This window comes from Talpa europaea (assembly GCF_964194135.1).
Source record: "Talpa europaea genome assembly, chromosome: 4".
Lineage (NCBI taxonomy): Eukaryota > Metazoa > Chordata > Mammalia > Eulipotyphla > Talpidae > Talpa > Talpa europaea.
In genome coordinates, this window is record NC_140070.1 from 62,722,527 (window position 1) to 62,734,668 (window position 12,142).

Genomic DNA, 12,142 nt, shown 5'->3' on the forward strand with positions numbered 1-12,142 from the left:
CAATAAATGCTGAGAAAGCATTTGATAGGATTCAGCATTCATGTATGATTAAAACTCTCAATAAAATGAGTATAGAAGAAATATACCTAACATAATAAAAGGATTTGAAGATATTTTTATAGTTCTTTTATCCCTAAGTGATATTGTATTGTGTTATTTAAACTTTCTCCTTGTTATTATGTTGTATTGTGTTATTTAAACTTTCTCCTTCAGTGTGAATATTATTCCTTTGAAATAGAATTGATTTTATTTTTTAATGATTGCATTCAATTTCAATTTCTTTTTTCTTCCCCTAGATCTGACTTTAGTATAGCATGCTTCCAAAGTGAACTGCACAAAAAAGTGCACTCAGAGATGTGTTCTCCCTTTTGCCTTCTACCTTGTGTCTCTCCCTGCCCTAAGTGATCATTTTCATTGTTTTCTGGTTTCTCTTTCCATGTTTCTAAAAAAATTTATCTCTTTTTTAACAAAAATAACATGGCATATCATATATACTTTTTTCACTTCTCTATCAACATATTTTGACAATTTCATTCTTTTTTATTAAGGCATTGTTAATTATCAGGCACTTGTACATTTATGTGAGTACCCATTGGAATCATCTAGATTAAAACATTTTTGATGCCTGAAAAATTACTGATGCCTGGATCCTACCACCTGAGATTGATTTAATTATGATAATTGATTTAATTATGTGATAATTGATAGGATTCAGCATTCATGTATGATTAAAACTCTCAATAAAATGAGTATAAAAGAAATATACCTAACATAATAAAAGGATTTGAAGATATTTTTATAGTTCTTTTATCCCTAAGTGATATTGTATTGTGTTATTTAAACTTTAAATTTCATAATTGATTTAATTATGTGATTTGGAGCCAGCATTGAGCCACTGATACAGTGGTTAAGAGACAGACTTCATCTGGAAGAGGTCTGGATTCAAATTGGCCTGTGTTACTGTTGAGGATTTCAGTGTGTTTGCCTTTGAAAAGGTGATAGAAGTTTAAATTGGTAGAAACACTCTGGATAGCAATGCACCTCATCCATCAGTAGCTTGAAATGTTTGCTATATTTTTTGACCTAGAAATTTCGCTTCTATGAAGTTAGCAGAAGAAAATAATTGTATAGAAAGTAAATGTGCACAATTACTTATTTATAGTAGTAACATTATTAATGATGTCAAAAAGTAAGCCAATTTTCTAATTGTTACACTATGTTCTATTTGGCAGAATATAGTATAATGCTTTCCATAAAAATTATGATGATATAATTCAAATTCATTACCATTATGTAACACATTTTAAAAAATTATTATAAAACAATACATAGAATAAATTCCCAGTTTCCACTTGAAAAATCTAACAATATGTACTTTCCTTATCTTTTCCTCACTTTTTCCCCTTTTTGTGTTTTAATTTTTAAATATTTTCTTTAACCAGAGTTCTACTTGGTATTTTTAAGAAGTCAAGAGATACTAGAACTTTCATTTTAAGAACTTCCCCCACCTATTTTTCACATACTTTTTTAAACTGGAGTATTCATGTCAGCTTTTCTTGCCATTGTGTGGCATAAGTTTTGTACATATCATATTCACAAATAGAAAGTCTGAGCCTCTCAATCTATCTGCCATTTTATTTTTAGGAATGGGTAGGAGAGCATTGCTTAAAAGAACCAGAAAGATTATGCACAGACAAAGAACTTATATTGGACCCTGTGCTTTCAAATATGCAAGCACAGAAATTACTGCAGCTTATCTGTTATCCTCATGGCATTAAAGAATGTACTGATGGGGACAACCTGCAAAGACAACACATTAAACGCATTCTCCAGGTGAGTGACTTACCAAAAGACTGTGTCTCTGTCATTTGACACAGGCCTGGTGATTATAACAAGAGTTACTGTCTCTTTTATTATTATTGTTATTTTTGATGTTGCTGATTCTTCAGTTAATTCTGATTTTCTGTTTAATTCTGATTTTCTGTTTAATTGCCACATCTTTTTTTTTTTGCTGGGTAGATATAGATAATACATATTGTTTACAGTCATTATATGAATAATATATTAAGTCAGTACTATATACGAAAAATAAGCTTTGTGGAGAGATACAGTCTTAAATATATTATTTTAAAAATATTGAAATCATCTTGGACTGGGTTTGGTTAGATAAACGATTTGGAGCTAAAAATGCTAGTCATTTACTTCCAGTGCCTGAGAGTAACACACATTATTTTAATGTTGCTATTTATCTCTTTGTGTCTACAATATATTTGTAATAGATTTATAAGCCTTTGATCTACATAAAACCCTCTGTTTGTATTATTATTATTCTATTCTTTCTTGAGAGAGGGCATATTGCAAGGAATTATTTTCAAGAAATGTCCAGTATTTGTAATGTGTTCAATCTTTCCATTCTCGCCAGAATCTTGAGCAGTGGACACTGAGGCAGTCTTGGCTAGAACTTCAGTTAATGATCAAACAGTGCTTGAAGGACCCTGTGAGTAGATATTGAAAGCATGCATATAATTTTATGTAAAAAAAAAAAAACAAAATTGATGTTTGAGGATAAAAGAAAATGTATGTGCTAGTTTGATTCTTTCTAACTCTAGGGCACTGGTTCTGTGGCTGAAATGAACAACTTACTGGACAATATTGCAAAGGCAACAATAGAGGTATTTCAGCAGTCAGCCGACTTGAACAATAGCTCTTCTAGTTCTAGTATGGGCCTCTTCAACCCAAATGGTATCGGAAGTACTGATATAAGTAGCATGAGACAGAGTGGAATAAAGACATTCCTAAGGTATTTTTTCAGTTGTTTTATTGAGCTATCGTTAAGGTTTCACATCTAACAGTATATTTTATTTGCATTTGGAATGTGAAGAAAAGAATTACTTGTGCCAGTTATCACTGTTTGATAATGTACTAAAGGGTAATACTGCAGGGGTGGATAATGCCTTAGTGTTCTGACTATAAAGTTAACAAGGCCTATACTCCCTGGACCCACAGATAACACTCAGGATGGGTAATGATTTCTTAATGTTCCCTTTGACTCCTCTGTCCCATGGTATTTATTAGATAAGAAACACTTTTTCTGCCATTTTTATTAATCGATGGTTTTCTACAAATGATAATCATGAAAGGCAGATGGACTTGCATTTTATCATTTTGGGTATAAAATATAGCTGGTAAATTATAAAAATTAAAAAGTAGTTTATTTGTGTGCTTAAACATAGTCAAAACATTATATATTGAACCATGTCAGAAAAACATATTGCTTATTGGACAAAAAGAACTAGTAGTAATCAAAGAACCAGAATCATGGAAAACATTTTATAGGTTAAAAGATATCATTTAATTATAGTTTGCTCCTAGAACTATATACCTTTCATTGCTTTCCATCAGCATAAGCGGAAAAGTATGTGCAAGAATCTGCTATTTGGCAGGAGGAAAGATTGTGTAGAAGTAAAAGGGAAATTTTAGAATAATCCATGTGTCTTGTGCATGTAAGTTTTGTTTTGAAGTTTCGATTCTAACTATGAGAAGAGAGAAAAAGGATACCTCCTTGGGTGTAACACCTGTTTCTGATTTTTAGTTCCTCTGAACGCAGGGGTGTATGGCTGGTGGCCCCTTTGATTGCCAGGCTGCCAACTTCTGTGCAAGGAAGAGTGTTGAAGGCCGCTGGGGAGGAACTAGAGAAGGGTCAGCACTTGGGGTCTTCTTCAAAAAAGGAAAGAGACAGACAAAAACAGAAAAGGTATGTATGGCTGGTGTGTCTCTCTATGTGAGAGTTTAAAGAACAATTGAGGATATTAAGCATCCAGCAGACATTCATGGCAATTGTCCCAGATTCCACTGAAATGTTTTTAAATGGAATTGAAAATATTCTGTTAAGTAGGGCTCGATTCCTAAAATTTACAAGTTCTTAGATGCAGCATAGTAGTTCTCAACTCTGCCTTTGTACCCAGATCACTGCTGAACTATTAAAAATACCGACTTCTTAGCCTCACATCATCCTTACTGAATGAGATTTAGATATTTACTTAGTTCCTATATTCTGCTTGTAATTATTTCTCACATTTTATGATCTGGGTATTTATTTTTAAAATACATCAAATAATTTATAATTGTCATGTTGGACCCTGAAATAGCTGTTAATATCTTTAACATTTAGAGCTCTTATTCTAGATCAAATATTAAAAATTAAAATAAGCAACCAAGTTTAATGTTTTTTAATGTATTTTATGCAGAAGAGGTTTCAAATAATTATATTTGAAAATTGGTCGTGTTACTGAGGAATGAACAAAACCACACACTAACACGAAAGCATGAGTGTAGCACCCTAAGAGTAAAGGGAAGTGACTATTATTTCTTCCATTAAAAAAAAGCTTGACATAAAGGTTTCTTGTCCCCTAATTAATATTTTAACAGCAACAGCTGTCATTTTTGAGCTTCTGTGAAATTCTGCCATACATTATAAAATGCATTATGCACATTCATGAACTTTTAAAACCTTATAGCAATCATGCATGGCAGGTGCTTTCATTACACCCTTTTTACAGATGAAGAAACCGAGATACTAAAGCCAAAGTAAAATTCTCAAGAACATACACCTTAGGAGTTGAAAAGCTAGGGTTTAAATCCAGGCAGCTTTTGCTCTTAACTTAGCCTTAGGTTGATAGAGACCTAGCTTTACATATGTTGTTACCTGGCTGTTTCCTCTTTGCCAGTGTTCATTAACCATCCAGATGACTCAATTTTAATTTTCAAAGTGTATTTGCTAATGTATTATGCACATTACCTCACTTTCTACAGGGAAGACAGATAGTATCACAGAGTTTAGAGGTGGCTTTTCCCAAGTCAGTTCCAATTCATTCTGCTGTGGTGTAAGAAAGCTAATTGAAATATTTTGACCTCAATTCTAAGAAATATTTCTTTCCATTGTAGCACTTTGTTTATCAATGTGATTTGTTAGTTGTCCTCTGATAATTGAAGAATATGACTAAAATGCAATTTTAAAATAGAATTTTTACCAGACATGTTTAAAGTCCTTCACAGACAGACAAGACTGTCTGGCAGTGGGCCTTCCCGGTGGTGCAGTGGTTGAGCGCTGGGTTGCGAAGCTACCTGCAGCCTCTGCAGCACCAGTTTGATCCCCGGCTGCTGGGCAAGGGTCCCACATGGTGCACAGACCTCTCCTGCTGCCCGCTGCTCCCCTCAGCAGTGTCTGCCTGTTCTGTTCCCTGCTCTGGCTCTGGTGAATCCTCTCACCCTCCCTTGCTTCTGACTATACCCAGTGCTTATATAAATAAATAAATAAATCGTTAAAAAAAAAAAAAAAAGACCGTCTGGCAGTACTCACGCCAGAGGTCACGGGCGTGCACCCCAGCATTAGAGACCTCATATCTGGGTGCTAATTTTTGCTCTGCCAGTACCCCTCTGATTGGTCTTGAGACATGTACTGAAATGCAAAACAGGAACAACGGACCTTACTAAAGAAGGAATTTTATGTGAGAGAAATTTTTAACTTTATTCTGGTATATAAATTGATGTCCCTGCCAATTTAGCTTTAAATTCAGCATACTGATATAAAATGCAAATTCTCTTTTCCCTGTTCTTTCTCTACACACCTATGGGATATGAATGCCTTCAAGGGCAGGAAAGCAAATTATTTGAAAATACTACAGTGGCTTTTAGTCTTTTTAGTAGAGATGTGACTTAACTTTTGAAGTAGTCTTTGCTATTTGCTACTCCTCTCCCTTTTTTTAATCATAAATAAATAAGAGCAATTAACCCAAGGGCAAGAAGTTATAGGTGCATAGGAAGTAGTTCATTCTTGCTAACTAGATTTGCTGTTATTACTTCCTTTATAGTATGTCTCTTTTGAGTCAGCAACCTTTCCTCTCACTGGTCCTTACCTGCCTTAAGGGACAAGATGAACAACGGGAAGGCCTCCTGACATCTCTCCAGAATCAAGTTAATCAGGTAAAGTATAGTAGAAATTAAGCCAGGCAAGTGGTTTCCTAATGTCACTAATTTGTTTTCCTTTCAAATACTGAGATTAAACTAATAAGGGCACAGCATGTTTTGATTAGATGCAAGTTGACACAGTCCATGCCCTTATCTCCTACCTAGTATCCTAGTAACCACAAGATCAACAGTTTTACAATATTAATTATGCATTGGATAAGAATCAATAACCTGTATAAGTAGCATTTTGCATATAACCTTGATGATTCTGTTTGTCTCCTGATCCTGTTTTATGGGAGAGATCCTGGAGCAATCTGTGTTGCAGTCAGTGTGACAGTGGTACAGAGGAGCTGTATTCAAGTCCTCAAGCTGGACTTGAATACAAGCAGGGTCTCAGCTTGAGCCCTATAGAGTCAGAAGCTCAATTTTATTTTCCATCAAGAGCTAGTGTATTGCCAGTCAAATGCATAGGATATTCACTTTTTTAAAAAAAAAAATATTTATTTATTTATATATACAAGAACCAGGGCACAGGCCAGATGTGTGGGAGTGGGAGAGGATTCACCAGAGTCAGAGTGGGGAACAGAACAGGTAGACTGACGAAATACACTGCTGAGGGGAGCAGTGGGCGCAACAGGAGAGGTCTTCTGTGCCATGTGGGACCCTCCCTGGCCAACTGGGATCGAACTGGCGCTACAGAGGCTGCAGACAGCTTCACAGCACGGTGCTCAACAGCCTGCGCCACCAAGGGAGGCCCAATATTCACTTTTAAATCAGAGAGAATATTGGGTCTTTTACAAAGAATTTGCTTTTTTTTTGGTTTTTAGGATTTTTTTTAAATGCATACAAGAGGGCCTCCCCAGCCCACAGCCTCTGCAGCGCCAGTTCGATCCCCGGCCACTGGCGAGGGTCCCACATGGCGTTACAGACCTCTCCTGCCACACCCGCTGCTCCACTTAGCAGTGTATTTCTTTGTCAGTCTGCCTGTTCTGTTTCCCACTCTGTCTCTGGTGAATTCTCTCACCCTCCCGCGCTTCTGACTGTACCCAGTGCTTGTATAAATAAATAAATCCTAAAAATAAATAAATAAATAAATGCATAAAAGAAGTGGGGTGTAGGACAAGAGGTATGGGGTGGTGAGAGGATTTACCAGAGACAGTGGGGAGCAGAACAGAAAAATCTATGCATACAAACTGCTGAGGGGAGCAGCGGATAGGACAGAAGTCTGCTGCACCATATGTGGGTCAGCTTCCCGGCCAGGGATCGAACTCATGCTACAGTGGCTGGTGATAGCTTGATAGTGCTGAAACTTTAACCCCCTGTGCAACAGGGAGACCCCCATTTGCAAAGAGTTTGAACTGGAACTTTTCACCAGCCATGGTTCTCCTGGCCACTATTTGGGATGCTTGCATTCCATGTACCAGAAGGAAATTGTGTGGCCAAGTTAGAATTTGACGAGTGTGTAAACAAAATGGGAAAATAGTTTCATCATGCTGGAAGTTTTATCTGCAGAGCTGTGGAACCTGATGGAGCTCTCTTGTGGTGCTGTGCTTCTATGACACCCTGCCTTTCCTTGAGTGGTACTGCATAGATATGAACAAGGACACTTGTTTCATTGTCATCTCCTGCTTTTGGATAGGAGAGATTTATCCTCTACATAACAAGTTACAGTGTTCCCATAATACACTTAATGATGTAAATCACATATTAGTCCAGTGCCTGCAGTGCTCAAATGTTTCTCACTATACCTAGAGTAAAAATCCAGAGTCTGCACTTAGAGGGGCCTACATCATTTACACTGGCTCCCACTTCTACCTTGTTTTCCAAATCATGGCTTTGCTTACTCCATTCATTTCACAGCAGCATGTTGCTGTAACTTGAACTTGGCAAACAAAATCTTGTTTCAGTGCCTTTGCATATTTTCTTCTTTTCACCTGGAAGACTTCTTTATCAGATCAGATCTTGATCAGATGTCACCTCCTTCAGAGAGGCCCTCCCGGATCACAAAATAGAGAATCACAGTAATTTTCTGTCCCCTTATCCTGGATCATACTACTTGTCACACTTATTTTTATTTGCCCTGCTTCTCAAATATAAGCTCCATGACAGCCTGCATATTTTCTTAACTACCTTAAGGCAGCCTTGGGAGAGGTCCCTGTCTTTTCATGAGTGCTCAACTCTCTCCTTGCAGTATACTTATAGGTCATCTGTTGGGCTGGGTTACTTCTGCATGTGACTCATTTCAACTCTTTAAGATGATTCTCATTAGCTGCTATTTTTCAGAGCATGAGAGTGTTTTGCTTATATCATCTGATTCTGGGTTATTTCTCACTTGTGGTTTGTGGTTTGCCTTTCCTAAGCAAACCTTCCCTTCCCCAAATTAGCCTGAGTCAGTGAGGAAATACCCCTTTTATAAATGGATATGCCACAAAGCAGTATACAATTTCCAATTTTTAAGATAGCAAGTTACCCCTTCAATAAAACATCAACATAATGAATTTGCTAAGATTCATAACCTGTCTTTATAATATATGATGGGACTTATAGAAAATGTCATTTTATCTCTCCAATACTTTCTAAGGATAGTGAAATGTATTGAAAAATAGTTTCTATTTTTATTAATGTTTAACTTGATGGCCCTCTAAAGCACTTTTTAAGACTTAGGATTAAGATATCTAATAGATAGGATTTCCGTCCTACCTGGAAAGACAACAAAGAAATAGCCAGATTTCGCATGTGTGGAAGAATAGGAGAAAAACTAGTTTTATTTTAGCTTTGTTAATTTGTTTAACTAAGATGCATTCTTTGTTTTGGGCTTTTTTGGTCAGTAGAAAACTCAATTTAACTTTATGAGAGAAAGTCAATTTTAGCAGAGAAAGCAGTGTGTTTTCATTTATTTTATTTTTTAGATTTTAAGTAACTGGAGAGAGGAACGATATCAAGATGACATGAGAGCACGACAGATGATGCATGAAGCATTGCAGCTACGTCTGAATTTGGTGAGAAACGTTTCTAGTATTTTCTCTTTGTAACACTCTGTAAATGTGAAAATAATTGTAGCTTTCCATTCCTACCATGGTCAGTCCTTATTACAAAGTGAGACCTTCTGCTCTTTGTTTTCTAACTACTTCCCTGTCCTTCTTGTCTGGTGTGTTTTCTAGACAGAGGTTGTATTTTACACATCAATTTGCCTTCTACAACCCTCACCCCAGAGAATCTCTCCTTTTCAGTTTGTGCTAAAAGTAGCTTTGAGTTGATGTACAGTTAATCCTTGAACAATAGTGGGCTAAAGGAGCCCCAACTCCTGGTATAATTTTTAGTCAGGACCATGGTATCCAGTTCCAGAATCTCTGAACAGGAAAAAAAAAAAATCTTTGTGTAAATGGACCTGCACAGTCTAAATCCATGTTGTTTAAGGGTCAGCTGGACTATTTTGATATATGGTTATCTTTCTCTGTACTTTTTTGAAGACTGTGTAAAAACATCTTTTAAGTTTTCTCCACCTTTCCACTAAATTGGTCATAAAAACAGATACCACAGGGAGATTTTTACAGAAATTTTAAATTTCTCACACATTAAACATTCCTTTGAATTTTTCTTTTCCCATTGGACAGGCTCAAATAAGGGAAGGCTACCTTTGGGGTTGACTTTCCTAATACTTGACACATTAGTACAAGTAAATGTGGGTGGTGTACTGCTTGCATATCATTGCTTCTGTTACTGGGCATTTCCAAGTGTTTTTATGACAATAGTCATAGATTAAATAGTGATTGAATAACCCAAACTTGTAAATAATGGTAGTATATGGTTTTGATCTAGTCAGATTTAATTGAGTAAAACTGCATCATGAAATTGGATAGTATGACAAATTTGCAACAACAAAAAGTTAATTATACTTGTCACTAATTGACAGTGTGCTCACACTTAAGTACTCTTTTCTTTTTTTTGAGGGGTGGGGTGACTGAATTTCTCCACTAAAGGAACCAAAAAGAATGACAAATACATAAATAGGTGAGAGAGAAAACAGGATAACTTATAAAGTAGAGGTTGTTTTTTTTTTTTAACTAATCTAAATTTGGCTGCATAAACTGATGGGAGTGACATTTTCTCTGTAACATAAAGCAGTATTATCTTGTATTTATGTGTCAGGTAGGAGGAATGTTTGACACTGTACAGCGGAGCAGCCAGTGGACAACAGACTGGGCACTCCTCCTCCTGCAGATCATCACTTCTGGAACTGTCGACATGCACACTAACAAGTACGTTGTTATCACTTCATGTGTACTCTGCTACATGTCTGCATGGTAGAAGCTTTGTCATAGTGACTACACATTCTACCACATTTTATTTTCTTAGGTACTGCTCAATATTCTATGCCTTAAGTAAAAATGCTCACTTAGTTAAAGAATATATTGGTTTGGCTTTAAGGTGAAAATAATTATTTTCTTTCCCCTCTTAGTGATTTATTCACAACGGTTCTTGACATGTTGGGTGTTTTAATCAATGGGACATTAGCCTCTGACCTATCTAATGCATCTCCAGGAGGCTCTGAAGAGAACAAACGTGCATACATGAATTTAGTAAAAAAATTGAAAGTAAGTTGTGACCTGCTTATATTATGAGCTCAAGTTGTTAAGTATTTTTTATTTAGGCCATGTTATCCTTATTTGAGGTTCATTAAATTAAATGTTATTTATTATATTTAAGTAAATTTAATATGATTGTTTTGCTGTTTGCTTTACCTCAGTTTACCAGTACCCAAAATCTTCAGCACATAGCTTGACGATTTTTCTTTTAAAAAAATTATATTCTCAAAGACTGTTTAATTTTTGAGGGACCATAGAAATCTGATATCAAATATCTAACCAAAATATCAACATAAGGTTTAGGGTAAATCCATGCTTGGCTTGGCACTTGTAATTGAAAAATAACTATTTGCATTGTTATTTCTAAATTTGATTAATTTAACTAATCATTTACATAATCTCTGATATAAACTATAAACAGAATCAGTTTGGGGGAAAAAAATCTGATAACTTTACTAATAAAATAAGCAGTCCTTACCTTGTGATCTGATCCTGGATTCCAGATGGATTCTGTTGTGTCTTCTGTCTTTTGATTGCAAATACTGCCCTGGATTTTTGTCATTTCAGCACTGTGGTATCTGTTGTATAACTAAGGTCTCTTCATATGTGTTCTCTTTTTTACTTAAATAGAAGAAATGAAACATACTACTCTAATTGGAGCTGCAGTATAGAACATGTTCACAGTTAAGGAATATCTGAACTACAAAAAAGGAAATGTTTCATAAGGGAACTTCCTTCTTGTTAACTTTGCCTTTATTGTAATTTCTATCTTATTTCTCTTTCTTTCTCTTTCTCTCTCTGTATCTCTCTTTTTTAGAAAGAACTAGGGGACAAGCGGTCAGAAAGTATTGACAAAGTTCGACAGTTGCTACCTTTGCCGAAACAGACATGTGATATCATCACTTGTGAACCTATGGGTTCCTTGATTGACACAAAGGGAAACAAAATTGCAGGATTCGACTCAATAGATAAAAAACAGGCAAGAGTAAATGTTTTTTTCTTATATAAATACCTAAATTCATAACAAAATACATTTTTATTTTTATAGAATATATAAAATACTCAATTGTACAGTTTCTTGATTTTTTTTTGCAGAGTATATTCTTTTAATTTAAATGTTTCTGTCATATAAATAGATGAAATCTTTGAAGATCTTCATTTAAAACTTTGAATTTAAGTGAATTTTTGAAGTCCATAAAGTGTTTAAAAAATAATTAAAAAGTCCAGATCCACATCTTCATGTATTAAATTATCTTGAGAAAAAAATATTTTAGAAGTAAAGATGCTTCATTTTTTATTGGTCAAACAATATTAAATGAACTTATTTTATATAAGGTATAAGAGAAGTTTCTCTAAAATATGGTAAGAGTTGTCATTCTTTGAATGAATGTTGACCAGCCACAGACTTCCAAAATCACAGATATAAAGACAGTTTTTTTTACCTAAATAGAAATAGAGAGACAGAGATTTGCAGTGTAGTGGGATTTGTGTATAATGGTACAGAGAGGGTAACTGGGAAGAAACCTCAGATTAGGGGTAACAGTCACAGCCATGTACCCAGGAAAATCAGCACTTATATTATTAGCAGG

At 35.3% G+C, this 12,142-nt stretch overlaps 1 protein-coding gene across 3 annotated transcripts in view; it reads left to right on the forward strand.

Moving 5' to 3' along the window:
* MED12L (mediator complex subunit 12L) overlaps nucleotides 1–12,142 on the forward strand; it is a gene marked incomplete at both ends in the record, with an annotated part of 372,007 nt that overhangs the window by 313,823 nt on the left and 46,042 nt on the right. For all 3 annotated transcript variants that reach the window (XM_084232379.1, XM_084232380.1, XM_084232381.1), the window contains 9 exons: nucleotides 1,645–1,833; nucleotides 2,423–2,497; nucleotides 2,610–2,800; nucleotides 3,593–3,754; nucleotides 5,871–5,982; nucleotides 8,877–8,966; nucleotides 10,117–10,226; nucleotides 10,427–10,562; nucleotides 11,371–11,532. In XM_084232379.1, coding sequence (XP_084088505.1) covers nucleotides 1,645–1,833; nucleotides 2,423–2,497; nucleotides 2,610–2,800; nucleotides 3,593–3,754; nucleotides 5,871–5,982; nucleotides 8,877–8,966; nucleotides 10,117–10,226; nucleotides 10,427–10,562; nucleotides 11,371–11,532 — 1,227 coding nt within the window. The remainder of the gene's footprint in view (nucleotides 1–1,644; nucleotides 1,834–2,422; nucleotides 2,498–2,609; nucleotides 2,801–3,592; nucleotides 3,755–5,870; nucleotides 5,983–8,876; nucleotides 8,967–10,116; nucleotides 10,227–10,426; nucleotides 10,563–11,370; nucleotides 11,533–12,142) is intronic.